Here is a 16311-nt window from a genome sequence, read left to right on the forward strand (position 1 = left end):
GCGTCCCAGGACACCAGTGTGGTCACCACGTTCAACCTCTCTGACCTGAAGGAGGTTTTATGGACGTCTCATTACTAGGCACGCCCTCTCCCCTCCTGGAGGGCGTGAGGTGAGGCCACAAACCAAGCCTCTCATCACGTAGCGGGTCCTTCCGGGCCCAGCCCCGTCCCCCAGGGGTCACCGCGTGGGGCGTGGGCGCAAACTCGGGTGTGCTCAGAGGGGCTCCTTGTGAGTAAAAAGACGCTCAGTCACTTAGCGGATTCCAAGGGCTTTAGGAGCTTGGTGCCAGGAACCGAATGGGGACAAAACAAAATTAAACCATTTATTTTTTATGACGCCACGAAGGCTGTTTGGGGTCTTCTGTAAGCAGACTCCTCACGTGTGTTTCTAAGGCAACCGCGCTTCGCCGCAAATCGTACTGGGGGTGGGGATAAATTCAGCGCGGTGCGTGGCCCTGTTACTGTGAGTACGGGATGCCGCCCTTGGGGATTATAATTGGGGAGAAGACATGACCTTGGGCCCTGGAAGCTTCTAACTGTGGAAGCTGTGGTTTCGATTCCTCAATAACACTGTGTTACAGTACAGAATGCTTCCTGGGATCCTGAAGTCACACCGTCCTCGGCTGCCCCTCGCCCTCTGTGTGGGTCCTTTGCCTTGAATTATTGATCAGGCTTCCAGCCCGAGTGGCAGCCATGGAGGGAGCCGTCCTCTCCTGACTCACAGGACAGGGAGGCTGGTGGCTCAGGCTGTCACACTGCACGAGGAAGTCGTGCCGCAGGGCAGGCGTGTCCAGGCCGTGGTCCGGACTTTCAGACCAGGCCGTGGTGCGCTTTCTGAGCAGGAATTAGGCCCGCCGGCTGGACCTGGGCATCTTTCCCACCCCTGCTCCCCTATTTCCCTGCCTTCCTGACTCAGCCCCAGCTGAGCGAGGCTGCCTGGCCTCACTGAGCAGCCCGGGGTAAAGGGTGCCGGTGTATAAAATCCCCCACTCCTGGGAGGCTGGGTCTGGGCATCCCCTGAAAAGTGGAAGAGGGACCTGGACCTCGCAGGGAGCAGGGGGGCGTAGGGGCAGCACCAGACCGGCTTCTCCTGCAGCCTCCCTCCCTCCCGACTGGGAGAAGCTGCGTGCAGCGTGGTCCAACGCATCCTTAACCTTGGTGTTGCACCCACGGAAGCCTTGGTGAGGACACACCCTGTGTGACCGCAATCTGCCTCTGGGGAGAGCTCTTCTGCCCTGGGGACTGCACCTGTTGCACCCAGTGAGCTCGGGTCACCCACCACGACCCCGTCCAGGGAGCGGGCTAGTCGTCAGCCTGCGCCTGGGGTCAACCAGGTCCTCAGGAGGCGAAGGACAGAGAGACCTCCTGGAGGTGCAGGAGGCCAAGACGCTGGCCCCTCCACCGGCCGTCCCTGCCGGCCATCGCAGGCCAGGAAGCTTGAGTTCGCCCATGTGTGTAAGGAAGCCCTCACCCAGACCGAGAACGTGCCAAGGACCCGCTGCCTTTAACTCTCTGGTAAGCAGGGATTCACAGTGGGGCGTCCACACGACAGTGCGCTGGGGAGACTGGGGGAGGTGACTGGGTCTGTACGACGTGAGTCCAGGGATCCCAGCGGGTCCCCAGGCGCTGTCAGAGGCTGCGGTGACCAGAGGAGTGGGCAGGGCCGCGGGGGAGCTCGGCTGTCTCCACCGAGTGGGTCTCCACTTCTCACAGCCGAGCGCCTGGAGTGCCTCTCCGTGTCCGAAGTCACTGTGTTCTTCCCTTGGTGGTGCGTCCTCTCCATGGAGGTCCCCAGCCGGTCAAACTCCGGGCCCGCTCCCACCGAGCCGACCCCCGTCTTGCCCTCTTAGGCTGGCAGGGAAGCCAGCGCTCAAACCTCCCTGCAGTGAGAGACCCCCGGGTTGAGGAAGCTGGACTCTGCAGCGGGTCCCCGGCACATTCTCTGCCTGGTTGAGGGCAGCGGCTGGTTGATGTGACAGCAGAGGAGGAAACACTGTGACTGTCCCCGAAGGCAGATTCTCCTGGACGCCCTGGCCCGTGGTCGAGATGGAGCCGCCCGGAAGGCGTCTGTTCCGTGAAGATGGCCTGGGGTCCTGGACGAGACGTGAGAACAAGCCCCCTGCGGGGGTCACTCTCTCCGCAGGGCTGCCTGATGCTTCTGTGCTGTCCCCTGTCTCCACCACTTGAAAATGGGACCAAAAGTTCACGGTCAATGACTGAGGGCTGGCAGGCAGCATCTTCCAGGAGCTTCACAAAGAAGTTAAAGCAAGTGGGGCCTTCAGGGGCACAGGTGGATCCCCTTCTCCAGGCAGCTCCCACGCTGCCAGGGTCTTGGGGCCCTTCCAGACACGTGTGTCCCAACCTGGGAGCTGAGGACCCGCGGGTGCTTCCCCGGCACACGCAAGGCGTTCCTGTGGCTGGTCACTGCCCTCATCTCCAGCCGGCAGGTTATTGGGTCACTAAATGCACGTTGGTGTCGGTGGGCATGGCAGCCGGAGGTGCCCGAGCTGGAGACCAGGCTTAGAGGATGAACAAAAACGCGCCGGTGTGTCCTCTGCTCTCAAGACCCCCCTAAGCCTTGACCTCACTTCTGACACAGGTTGTGTGGTCCACCCACATGGAGTGGTTCTGCAGCACCGGCTGGGTGTCCCACAGGTCAACCCACCTGACACTGTCAGACCCCACGTTCAGGGCTCAGACCCACAACACTGTACCCCCTCTTCAGATGCCAAGTGAAGGTCCAGGTTGTCACCTGTGCTTCTGACTGACCGACTATAAATCAAGATTCGAAGCACCTCCTTCTGTGTTCAGTGAATTTTCTAGAGCGACTCACAGAGCTCAGGAAGACCATCGACTTACTAGGTCATCGGTTGTTATAAAAGGGTACAACTGGGGAACAGCCAGATGGACGAGATGCGCCAGGTGGGGTATGAGGAAGGGGCTCAGGGCTTCCATGGCCCCCCAGGCATCACACTCCCCAAGTGTCACATGTTCCCCGACCTGGAAGCTCTCAGTGCTTGTGGGGTTTTAGGGGGGCTTCATTCCATAGGCATGATTGATTAAATCATTGGTCGGTGGTGACTGACTCAACCTCCAGCCCCCTCCCCTCCCCAGAGGTTGGGGAGGGGACAGAAATTTCCCACCTTCTAATCACAGGCTTGGTCCCCTGGCCACCAGCCCCCTTCCTTAGGGACCTTCCCAGAGTCCCTCACTGACATAACCTCGGGCGTGGAGGAAGGAGCCTGGGATGTGAGTAAGAAGACGCTCCTTCCACCTTGATCCCTCCTCCTTCGTCACTTGGGAAGAGTTTAGGAGCTCTGTGCAGAAACGGGGACGGGGACCAAATATACATGTCTGAGCATAAATCACGATATCCCAGGAGGGAGAGTGGGAGCGAGGTTTCTACTCTCTCTTCCTCGAATCTTCGTGTCTGCGGGCCCCAGTGTGCCTCACGCAACCTGCCCCGTGAAGCCGGGGCTGCTCAGTCCTTCCAGGTCAGCCCCTTCCCAGGAACAAAGGTGGGCAGAATGAGGAGAGGAACAGAGAGCAAAGGACACAGAGGCGCTGCCTTTTCAGTTCAGAGACCTCAGCCCTGGGGATGTGACCCAGTGAATGTCCTGCGGATGGGACACTCCTCCTGGGACAGGGCGCTCGGGGGCAAGCAACAGGTGGAGAGAGGGACCTACGTGTGTCTTTGTCGGGGGTGGCAAGGCATGTACCCCTCTCTCCACTGGGCTGAGATGGACGCTTGGAGGGAGAAGCAAAGATGACTTCCATCTTGCAGAACCCATAAACATCTGGATTTGCAATGTGAAGGTGACTGCGGGGATCCTTTTGTATGACAAACCAGCAATCCCCGTTTCCATTTGCTAAAATCCAGATCTTCATATAATAGGGCTGCTAAGTATGGATGCTTTGTACCAGACCTAACTAACTCTGGTGCACTAATTATGTCCTCTGGGATCTGCGGACAGATAAAGAGAAGAGGGAATATGGCAACCATCCAGAAATTATACCGCGTGATTAAAGCAGAGGAACGTATACATATTACTTAAAATGTGCATAAAACGATACATAAAATTAATTTTGCATGTCACAGCTGGCTTGGTCTAGTTGAGACCAACCGTAACAAGTGGATAAGCAGATTTCTCTTGGGGAATCATGTTTATTTACCTGGCCACCAGCTCTTTGCTTCAGTCCCACACGTGTCCCTGCGGCACAGGAACTGGGTTTTTTGTAGCCTAGATATGAACATGTGCCGTGCTAATTGTTGCCACTCCTGTATCTCCCAGGTAATAATCCCCTATTAAGTCCCTAATTAGCTCCACTCTTCCCTCGCTGGAGAGGCTCAGCGGGTGGTGAAAGCAGGAGGTTGTGAATGTGTCCTACACTGTGGTCCTGGGCACTGGCTCTTCCCCGCGATGAAGGTGTGGTGTGGGCATCCGTGGACGCAGCCCTGGGCGCTTACAGAGTCAGTGCATCCCCGAGGCAGCAAAGGTACAGCACAGACCCATCCAGCACCGGGAGAGAATTGGCCCAAGTCAATCCCCCAATGGAAAGCTTCTTTCTTAATAGCCAGGCTTGGAGCCTGAGGGGCAGGTACCCAGGAAACTGAGATACTGAACTGTGTCCACCTGATAAAGAACATCTGGGGCCTCGCGTCAGGGGGACGTGTTGGAGCCCATGTTTCCCTGTGTCTGAGTGTATCCGATTCTTCGGGGAAGGACGCCTGCCCAGGTGAGCCGTCTGCCCTCAGCCCAGCATCAGGTGGAGGTGACATCTGTCCGCATCTGCCTGGGCTGAAAGCTGAAACCCTGTTGCTCTTCACCCCCCAGCAGCACAGGACGGGGCCCATTCCCCGCAGCCAGGGGCCGGGACGCCTTCACTCACCTACTTCCAGCTGCTGCTTATTACCCAGGCCCTGCCCCCCGCCGACCAGAACCTTCTCACGTCCGGCAGGCCCCCGGCTCCAGGACCTCAGGACGCCCCGCAGAGCCAGTGGGAGGGCTGGGGTGTGCTGAGGCTGGTCTCTCACAGCCTTGGGGGGTTGGCCCGGGGCTGCTCTCTCTGCGCCCACGAATGCATGACCACCTCCCTGCCTCTGCGTCCGAGGCTGCCAGCTCCTCGGTAATTCTCGCCGAAATACCCTGTCCCCTGTGGGATGGAGTCACACACCCCGGACTTTCCCACGTCGGCAGATCCTAGTTGACTGCACTTTCTCAGCAAGCGCATCACTCCCTGGGTCCTTCAGCTGCTGTAGCGATGGCGGTGCTGTGTTTGGTGGGACCAGGTCTCACCTTTGAAAACCCAGAGTGCAGGTCTTTAGGGAAGAGGGAGGTGGTGGGGGAGGGTGGCCCGTCCCAGACACCACCTGCTGCCTTGCTTTCGGAAGGTCTTCCTGAATAGTTAGTCCTTCCTCACCTTTGGGGTCTGTCCTGAGTCGGGGTCCCCAGAAGCAGCACCCGGGACAGCGCTCTGGGTGCCTGTGAGTTACCAGTTACCTGAGGAGTGATTTCCAGGGAGGGGGCAGTGGGGAGGCAGGGCAGGAGGGGGCTGGGCTAAGAGAGGATGTGGTCTCAGCTGGAGGCCAAGCCTTGGGTGCCTTGGGCCATGAACACCTGGATTTGCCCCATGCTTTCACCCCCTGGCTGTTAGGGGAGGCTGCCCCAGGGTGGGCATGGTCTCCAGGTGAGGCAGTGACCCACCGAGCACGATTATCCGAGCCCAGGGCAGACCAGCTCAGGGAGCTGGGGGTGGGTGCGCCTGCCCGTAAGGTTGATCCACGGGGAGGGCACCGATCTGACCATGACTGGGGCCCTGGACTGAGCTGGAAAATTAAGGGAAAAGAATAGAAGCTAGAATACAAGTCAGAAGGGATTTAAGAAATCACCTGGGGCTACAGCCTCGTCCACTCATCTTTTAAAAATGAGGGCACTGAGGCCCAGGAGAGTGAATTCACTGTCTGAGGTGTTGAGACACAGAGAGACAGAGCCGTCCTGGAAGGCAGGTCTCCACGCCCTTGGGCTCCTGGGTGCCCACCCCCCGCCCCCAGCTCCCCTCTGTGACTCTTAGAGGAGGGAATAGACCAGTCGGCTGTGGGCATGAGGCTGCTGGGGGCTGGGCTGTGAAGCCCAGATCTCTGGTGTGCGCGTGTTTGTGTGTGTATGGGTGGTGGGGACAGGATGACTTCCTGCCAGGACAGCGGTACCTGTCAGGTGTATCAGCTGCAGAACTTCGTTGTCCTACAAGTGAGGTCAGGGGTCCTGGGGTCCACACAGCAGCTCTTAAATTTTTAAGTGTATAGACAGGGATGCAGGGAGCCAAAGATGCTTCTAGAAGTTTTCACTCAGGCCAAGTGAAGTCAAACATCATGAAAAAAAAAAAAAAATTCAAGCCAGACTGTTACAAACATACCCTGGTGGCTGCCAGGAGCTTTGGTCTTGGAGCAATCTTTCCAGCCACAGCCCAGCCAAAGAAGGCTTCAGAAGCCTGCATGTGGCCAGGTGACCGGCTGCTTTTGTGCCCCAGACAAACCTGATTTGATGCGCTCAACAGGGAGGGAGGTGCCCGGGTGGGACCTGCCATCACCCCTCTGCTGCTGCTGGTCTGCTTGCCTCTTACTTGACATCACCTGCATTCTCATCCAGTTGAAGCTGGAAACAGCCTGCGTTCACAACAGGCAACCTCCCCCAACCCCGCCCCATGGTCCCCAGAAGCTAACGTGTGCTCAGTGTTGCCAAGAGTGCAGCTCCCAGACCCGCCAGGAAGCTCTCCTTCACCCACCGGAGCCGTGTCCGAGAGGGAAGGGGCCACAGTCCCCAGCAGGGTTTATGGTCTGGTCCCTGCTAGCCCCGAATCCTGTTTGAGAGCTCACTCAGTGGCGGAATTGTACATAATCTACAGCACAGCATAATTACCTGCAGCTTTATACTCAATAAGAACGTCTTATGCCAGCTGAGTTCTGCACCAAAAGGCACGCAGCTTCCTCCAGGCCCCGAGAGGTTACCTGTCCCCTGCCTGGGCTCGCTGGGGCTGGGGCGGATCCAATCCGTAGGCAGGGATCTTGCCCAGTTTGCCAGCGTTGCCCCTCGACTTCCAGCCCCTGTGGGCCCATGAGCCGCCCAGCGTCTAATAAAGGCGGGACCCTCACGTCTTGCCTGAGTTTTCCCACAGCGGTGAGCATGTCAGAACAACACGAATCTCCGTTCCAACCCCCGCCTGTGCAGATGATGGAACGAAGGCCACAGAGGGTGAGGGTGGCTCTCAAGATCACCTGAAGGTCAAGGGCAGGTCTAGAGCTGAAGGGTGCGTCCACCGAAGAGGCGGGTCGTGGCCTTCCACCTGGCTGACCAGGCCAGCAGGGGCCAGCGCTGTGGGCACTGGGGTCTGGGTCACTGCTGGAGGGATGCAGGCCCAGATGCTGGCACCCAGGATGGAGAGGGGCCAAGGGTGAAGCGCGCTGGGTAGTCTGCCACAGACTCAGAGATTTCATCCCCACAAATCTGTCATCTCATCGCTCTGGAGGTCAGAATCCAACACGGACCCCACGGAGCTGAATCCAGGTGTGGGCGGGGCTGGTTCCCTCTGGAAGCTCCAGGCGAGAATCTGTTCCCGGCCTTTCCAGCTTCTAGAAGCATCGGCATTCCTTAGCCCCTTCCTCTGACTTCAAGGCCAGCAGTGGAGCATCTTCCGATCTCTCTCTCCCCCTACCCGCCCACCCCAGGTGTGTGCGTGTGTCTGCCTGTCTGTCTGTCTTACTTCTGCTTCTGTCCTCACACCTTCTCTGACTCGGACCCCCCCCTTTCTCTTATGAGGACCCTGTGATGACACTGAACCCACCTGGACAGTCCAGGCTACTCTCCCCATCTCAAGATACTAACTTAATCACGTCTGCGAGGTCTCTTTTGCCATGTAAGGTAACATTCAGAGGTTCTAGGGAGTCAGATGTGGACCTCTTTGGGGCCATTATTCGGTCCACCGCTCCCATGAACCTGGCCTGGCCGGGTAGTAAATCAGACAGGCCAACTCAAGGTCATTTCTACGAAGGGACCTGGTCTGTACAGAGTTCCCCTAACATGAGGCTCAGCCCCTGAACCCTCTGTCCGGCCTATGGGAAGTGGCCGGCTGGGCTGAGCATGGAGATTCAAGGGTGGAAATGATTTTCTCTGTGGGAAGCAGAGTGGCTTGTGCTGGCTTAGATCCAGAGAGAGAGCAGACACCCATGTGTGTCTGTCTGGTAAGGCCGGAGCCGGTTGCCGGAAGCCCAGGCACTGCCCAGAAGTGTCCCTGATCAGTCTCCCCCCAGAGATAAATCAAAGATCAGAGGGTATCAGGTCACGTGGACTTGTCCCGCCCCTTCCTGCAGCTTCTGAGGAGCCCAAGGAGAGTCCTGGAGCTTTCAGGGCCCTCAGAGGTCACTGGGGGAAGCTGAGGTCCAGGAAGGGGAGAGGATTCCTCTTGCCCAAGAGGAATCTTCTGGAAGGCCCAGACCAGAAACAGGTACAGAGCTCATTTCTCTGCACCATCACAAGACTGGTCACAGGACACAGCCAGAGGCCAGTCTGGTGGCCTTAACTGGCCTTGTTTGTTGGGATACATTGAGGCCAAATCCGAATATCTGTGTGCATTCCCACGTTACAGACATATTCCTTAGGAAGGAAGCTTTTCCTTTCTTTTGTTTTTCTTTTCTTCACTATTTTTCCTTTGTAATCTTTTTCTCCTCCCTGATAACCTTTCACAGATAAGAGGTCTTAAAATTGCATACTATTCCTTTCGGAGATTTTAGAATCCTACATGTGAAAACACAAAGCTTAATTCCTTGCTCTTCTAAAAACAAACCAGGACTGAGCTGAGGCTGAGGCCGCTCATTCAAGCAGCCCATGTGCTAGTTCTCTGCTGGAGAGGGGTGGGCTGCAGGCCTGTGTGGGCCGCCAGGGCCTGTGAACCCTGCCGCACGGGCGGCGCCCAGTTGGGGAGGTTTACCGGGCACCGCGCTCCATGTTACTCAGTCCCTGGATCCAGGGCCAGAGCAGGAATTCCGCTAAAAGAAGAGAGCTGGCCTACAGGAAGAGCTCAGAGCTCCTGGGGTCCGGTTAAGCCGCTCACTTCTCTGAACTTTGGTGTCCTTACTGGTAAAACGAAGGTGAGGACAATGTCTGCCTGTGAATCAAATGAGACAACATGTGAGAAATATCTGTAAATCACCCTAAAAGCCAGACATTGCTACCGTCATTCATACTTTGCATAAGTAACCTTTGCAAATGTGTGGATTTCAGCCCTGAAGGGCTTTTTGAGTTAGGGCTCATGCCAAGGGTCTTTGAGGGAAACTAAGAGGAGTTTCTCGATTCACACAGGTGTGTGGTCTGGACGGGCGATGACCGGGTTTTCTTCTTCAACCCGACGATGCAGCTGTCCGTCTGGGAGAAGCCGATGGACTTGAGGAACCGCGGGGACCTCAACAGGATCATCGAAGACCCTCCCCACAAGCGCAAGCTGGAGGCGGCAACAGGTAACTAAGAGACGGGCCCTGTGAACCCAGTTTTATAAGGGTCTAAACTGTACATTCCCAATGAGCATGAAAGGAAAGCGTGATTTTCTTGGTTATGTTGGCAATTGATTTTGAAGGAATCGTGTTCCCTGTTTCAGAATTTAGTCATTAAGTTTTTATGGCGCTTTCTGCAGAAACACTGATCCTTGCAAGGGGGCGGCTCTGGCTTTCTTTTTAATTTAATTTAATTTATTTATTTTTTATACAGCAGGTTCTCCTGAGTTATCTATTTTATACATGTTAGTGTATATATGTCAATCCCAATCTCCCAGTTCATCCCACCCCCTGCCCCCATTTTCCCCCCTTGGTGTCCATATGTTTGTCTCTACATCTCTGTCTCTATTTCTGCCTTGCAAACCGGTTCATCTGTACCATTTTTCTAGATTCCACATAAATGCATTAATATACAATATTTGTTTTTCTCTTTCTGACTTACTTCACTCTGTATGACAGTCTCTAGGTCCATCTATGTCTCTGCAAATGACCCAATTTCATTCCTTTTTATGGCTGAGTAATATTCCATTGTATATATGTGCCACATCTTCTTTATCCATTCGTCTGTCGATGGACATTCAGGTTGCTTCCATGACCTGGCTATTGTAAATAGTGCTACAATGAACATTGGGGTGCATGTGTCTTTTTGAATTATGGTTTTCTCAGGGTATATGCCTAGTAGTGGGATTGCTGTGTCATATAGTAGTTCTATTTTTAGTTTTTTAAGGAACCTCCATACTGTTCTCCATAGTGGCTGTATCAATTTACATTCCCACCAACAGTGCAAGAGGGTTCTCTTTTCTCCACACCCTCTCCAGAATTTGTTGTTTGTTGATTTTCTGATGATGCCCATTCTAACCGGTGCGAGGTTATACCTCATTGTAGTTTTGATTTGCATTTCTCTAATGACTTTCTTTTCACATAAAGTTACTAACCTGGGGAAGCCCTCTCATCTGTCAGCCACTCAAAACTTCCTTTCCAGCACAGACATTAGCCTGCATTTAACTTTTTTCTTTTTTTTTTGCTTTTAAAATCTGTTTTCTACTATCAAATTAATGTGTACTGGTTAAACATTTTAGAAAATGCAGAAAAGTCTCACCTTTCAAGCTCATCCGTGGTGGTCATTTTGATGTACTAATTCCCTTTTTTTTTTTTTTCTCCAGCATTTATTTTTGTTCCAAATGTCATAGGAACGCCCCTTGAGACCACATGTCACGAATGGGAGCATGTAACCCTTCCCCCTCACACACCCACTTCAGAGCTTTGTATGAAATCCATCCGTTCTTTATTTGAAGGGATGCTTGATTTCAGTGGAAGTGCATGTGGAGAGGAGAAGGATTCTTCTCAGCTGTAGAGGAATCGGATGCTTGCAGAGCGGTAACTGTTCCCAATGATGCCCCAGCAAATCTCATTTCCCCAAGAGTCAGAGGAGAGCACTTAACATTTTCAGAAAGGATCCTTTCCGATTAGATCTCATACATTTTTAATCAGCTGCTGTGTTGGGAAAGACCCACTCCCTGAACACGTGGGTTAAAATAGTACTGGCTTCACTGGGGAAACTTGAGATCAGCGCTTCTCCCTGACTGACCCGCAGAGCTTGGCTGAAAGGCCAGGAAATAGGATCTTGACCCCTTGAAGAAGTGTTTGTTTTATTTTTGTGGGTGTTTTATTGGGTTTGCAGTGATAGTCTTGATTCCGCCTCAGGTGGGGCTAACACAGATGACAGAGACCAGCCCCCATTTTTAGTCAGAGCCAGAGGTATTTGAATGGAAACTTAGGAAAAGGTATCATAAAAGTTTTAACATTTTAATCAGTGCTAAGAGACATGGGAAAGATTGCTCTTGCAAAGCTGGTAGCAGTTTGCTAGGATGGAGAGACTGACACGGTTAATAGTCCCCCTCTCTTAAGATAAAGAGCACAGACCCGTACCCACCACCCCACCCGCTGCCGAGAGTCAACTCAGTTCAGCTGATGTGGAGAGAAAGGAACGTTCTAGGTGCACATCCAGCTGAGTCTGTAACACTGAGCTGTGCTCAGGGACAGGAAGAATTGGGTTTGTGATTTTGTTTCCTCCTTTATTAAGTGACATCCATTTTTAAAAGGGATGCTTTGCACGCTGAACGGAGGCTTGAACCAAAAACCCCTCACAGACAGCCATGTCCCAAGGCCCTCACTCTGGGGCAAGAGAGAGCAGCACACCCTGGGAGGGGGTGTCCTGAGACCTACAAACCCCTCAAGGACAGTCGGGTGCAGTTTGTCATAGCCATGATGTTTATTTTCTTGGTAGACGCAAACAATGCAGGCAGATTCCTTGCTCCTTTCTTCAGCTTATCATTCTTGGAGATCATTGGGTGCTGTTTCTTTTTTTTTCCCAAGGCCTGGAAGGAATGAGAAAGGAAGGCACTCATTAGCAGTCAGTATACAGTTGTTGGCCTGTTTCTCTCCTCTGGACCAAGTCGAGTCAGGGCTGCGAGAGCAGAGAGGGGTCTGCAGAGTCCCCCACTGGGTCTTCTGCCCTTTCGAGGCTTGTGAGGCCTGTACGTGGAAGACAGCGTTAAAAGAGTAACAGGCATATTAGAAACGCGAAGAGTTCATCTGAGCAAAAATCGATTCCAATCCCGCAGCACCAAACTGGAAGTGGTCGAGCCTGGGAAGGCTGACCTAGTGAAGGCGCAGAGGCAGAGAAAGGAAATTACCTGATGGGCGACAGGTAAAGCCCAGCCAGCTGCCAAGACTGGTTCTCCTTAGCGTTTCCATTGATTTGTAACCTTGAGGCTTCTACTGGCTTAGATGTTGGTCCAATGGCCTCCTTGTATAATTAATTGCAACAAGGACCTGAATTATCTGGGTCATAGATCATGGCTCCATTTCACTCCGCTGACCTGAATCTCATTTTACACTTAAAAAGGTGGAGAATGGAACCTTAAATCTAACAAACACAACCGGAAATACCTGATTCTCCTAGATTTAACGTATCAGGTCATTTTGTCTGCCACCTTTATAATGGCAGCCCCTTAACTACTCTGTCTAGATAGATGTGTGATTATAAACTTACAAGCAGTTACAAAATGAGCTTTAACCTTACTTACTCTTATAAAAAGAGGAAGACACTGCCTTAAAGCAGTGTATTTTAACCTGAATCTTAAAGATATGCAAATGACCTCAATTCTCAACTTGCTGTTGCAGAGTAGAATTGGCATTTAAATGCATTACTTCTAATTTCCTAAGAGCCACTCACCCCAATTGTTCTGTTTGCTGCGAAACAGGACAGGAAATATTTCTGGAGGACTAATTACCAGTGAGCAGGCAGAGTTGGTGACCTCAGGCCACCAGCAAGGGGCGTGTTTCCCTGACTGGCCATCCATCGTGACTCATCCAGTGATTTGACCCTAATTATTATAAGAACCAGCTCTAGAAGAGATTGTTCTCAGTGTAGAATTTTGTTTTTCACTTTTTGTTCAAGTATGAGTCATTATAGATTTGAATATTAAAGCCTGTTTCTCGCCTGAAATGGAAGCATTAAACATTCCAGTTGATACTGATTATTTTTCAATAGGCAAATGAAATAAATGAATTTGACAAAATCGCTGCCACATTGAACTGCTAGTAGGTTTGAAGGGGTGTGTGTGTGTGTGTGTGTGTGTGTGTGTGTGTGTGTGTGTACTAGGAATGTCAGCTGTGGAAGGGGGAGCTAAGAGTGTCAGACAACTACGGGGAAAAGGATACAGAGATGCCCAAAGTGCTAAGCGGTTCATCATTCAGCAGATGAGGGAAAAGTCCCCTTTTTTCCACTCTGTTTTCATTGCTGAGAGGTTCAGATGAAGGCCTGAATTATTTCCTAATTATCTTGCAGCACATCCAGATTTTTTTATGTCTCTAGCAGACACACTGTTAGTTGGGAATAAATGCCTGTTGAACTAACGTGAAATGAGAAGTACCAGCCTTCACCCCACATCCGTTCTATGTCCTGATGTTCTTGGGGCTGCTACAAGCACTTCAGTGTGGAGGGTACCATACTCATGTGTGTTTTTCCGCCAGCTTCAGCATTTCTCAAATCTCTTAGAGGCTCAATTCTTCCATAGTATTTACCGGCAGCACCAAAGACCTCTCTTCTGAGCAATGGGTAGTGTAGACTGAAGGAAAACTAAAAGTTGTGAGTTACGTTTTATTCGGGGACCTACAGAGGACTATAAGCCAGGGAGACAGCCTCTCAGATCACGAGCTGTTCCGAAGAGGTCAGGGAAGAGCCAGGATATGTAGGAGTTTTTGTTGAGGAAGAAAAAAAAAAAAACAAACATTTAATGGAACATCAAAGATTACAGCTAATCATAAAAACCAGACATCTCAAGTTAATGATTCTAGTGCTTTTCTGTGGGAAGACCCAAGAGTCTGGGCTCATTGAAACCATTCCTTAGATACGCACCTCAACTATCTAGGGCCAGTACCCTGCTTTTCTCCATCCTGAAGTCCCCTCAGGGCTCACCATCAGGACAGCTGCCGTGGCTGATGGCTTGTTCGCCATCAAACAAACATTCTTTGTTGACTGAAACGGCAGGCGCCCTCTTTTTTTGTCCGAGGTAGAAATCTTCCGGCAGTCTGGCTGGGCACCTGCGCCATCCACAGCGGGTTCCATCCCTTCTGCTGGGAGGGTTTGGTGCAGTCCGGGGGGATGTATCAGAGGGTGATCAGATAAAACGCCTGGGGGCCCATCCTCTGGGGTGGGGGAGACAGGAGGCGGGGGCAGAGATGAGGAGGAGTATCTCCCAGCCTCTCTCTCCTGCCTTTTGTCTCCCTCGGGTGCCTCCCAGTGGATGAGGCGGACAGGAAGGGGGGCTCGGGGGGGGCGTTGTGGGGGGGCGAGAAGTGCTGAGGGGGGAGGGGGGAGGGAACCCTGGAGGGAAAAAGGGGCGCTTGTTTCCTCATGCCCACCGCAGCCGCAGGAGGTGGGCGCCATCCATATCAGCTTCCTTTTGCTGCTGTAACACATCATCACAAGCTTAGTGGCTTAAACCAGCACCAGTGTATTACCTTCCAGTCCTGGAGCTCAGAAGCCCAGTTTACGTCTCACTGTTGTCGTCGGAACTGCATTCTTTCCAGAGGCACTAGGAGAGAACTCGTTCTCCTGCCTCTTCCAGCTTCAAGAGGCCACCTGGTTTCCTGGGCTCCATGGCCCTGCCCACCCGCTCCAAAGCAGCAGCAATGCATCTTCAGCTCTTTCTCTGGCTGACTCTTCCGCCTCCCTCTTCCACTTTTCAGGGTCCTTGTGATGACAGTGGGCCCATCTGGATGTCTTAGACTCACCAACCGTCTCAAGGTCGAATGGTTAGGAACCTTCATCCCCCTTGCCTCGCAACCTAATATATTCACAGGTTCCAGGGATCAGGATGTGGACATCTTTGGAGGCCATTATTCTGCAATCCATCATCTTTATACCTGTTTTACAGAAGAGGGAATTAAAGAAAGGAGATCAACTGACATGCTCAAGGTCACACTTCTATCCAGTGGGGGACCAGGGTTTGCACCCTGGAGGGTCTGACTCCAGATCTAAGGAGGGGCGGCCTCGCCAGGCATCTTATGAGCATACGATAAAAAGGAGTTTCTGGAGATCATTTTGCTCCCTGTGCCTGACACAGGACAGTCAGGTGCAGGGAGCCTGGCACTTCCACGTGGAAGGAAGTCACTTGGCTTCAATTGCTCTGTAAACATTTCAGTCGTTTGTATTCAAGACAAATGTACCTTGACAATGACATGCATTTCACCAAGGAGGACATGAAACCGTCCCTGTGAGTAAACCCAGCTAGGACTTGTGAACGGGTCACGTTCCCAAGCATTGTTTGCCCAGGGACGGTGCATTGATCCCCACCTCACAGTGGGACCAGGTGCCCGGTACTCCAAAAGACCCAGGACTGCTGAAAACACAGGTGCTGGGTGTTCTCCAAAGTGCCAAAGATGTGCCTCATTGTTCATCCGCGAGGACTCAGGTGGATGAGAGGGGCTCTCCCCATGCAGAAGTCACCTGCCCCGGCTGTTTGGGAGGAACCCTGACCGTCACCTGGGACCTGTGTTCCATCCACAGCCCGACGCCACCTGGCAGCCTCGCCTACGCCTCCTCTTTGCACAATGAATGAACCAGGTGGCTTGTTAACGCCATTATCAGCATCGGTGCCCACACTGGTCAGTCCCTGTAACAGGACCACAAGTAAGGGAGGTGAGTGGAGACTGGTCATCCCTCCAGAGAATCGCTTATTGACAGAACTTACCAGGCAGCCTGTGATGGGAAGGGAGGAGCCGGACGTGCTGGCACCGTGGGGTCTTTACAATGCTCTGTAACACTCACCTTCAGTTTGCTGGACGGGCAGGGCCAGGGCCCATCCAGGTTTCTGGATGCCACCGTGAATTAGTGCCGATAAAGGGGTTATGTCCTGTCTCTGTGCCTTCAAGACCCAGGACTGTTAAACAGGTGAGACAGGAACAGCATTTTTCAAAGCAGTTTCCCCCAGAACTTAGTGCTTCAAATGCCCTGCCCTCCTGGCCCAGGAATGAGGGCAGCCGTTGTGCAGGTGGAGCTCGGACGGCCCAGCCAGGCTTCCACCCAGGGCCGTTTTCCCCAAACATTCCAGGTGGGCAGAGCACGTGTTCTCTTGGCAGGGTTCCCAGGTCACAGTCTCAGGAGCTGACGAAGGTTTCGGCTCGGTGCTGCCTCATCGGGCAGACGACCCTCGAGGGGCTGATGACTCGCTTCGGGACGGAAGCACCGCATCACTTTGTCTG

The 16311-nt window shown here is 53.1% G+C and overlaps 1 protein-coding gene and 1 long non-coding RNA gene across 2 annotated transcripts in view; both read left to right on the forward strand.

The window, feature by feature from the left end:
- The window catches only part of LOC309642169, a 998009-nt gene that overhangs the window by 338999 nt on the left and 642699 nt on the right, over window positions 1-16311 (forward strand). The window lies entirely within an intron of this gene.
- The window catches only part of TCERG1L (transcription elongation regulator 1 like), a 203670-nt gene that overhangs the window by 141185 nt on the left and 46174 nt on the right, over window positions 1-16311 (forward strand). The window contains exon 7 of the mRNA XM_082423207.1: window positions 9353-9507. Coding sequence (XP_082279333.1) covers window positions 9353-9507 — 155 coding nt within the window. The remainder of the gene's footprint in view (window positions 1-9352; window positions 9508-16311) is intronic.

The sequence above is a fragment of the Balaenoptera physalus genome (assembly GCF_965194825.1).
Source record: "Balaenoptera physalus genome assembly, chromosome: 14".
NCBI classification, from domain to species: domain Eukaryota; kingdom Metazoa; phylum Chordata; class Mammalia; order Artiodactyla; family Balaenopteridae; genus Balaenoptera; species Balaenoptera physalus.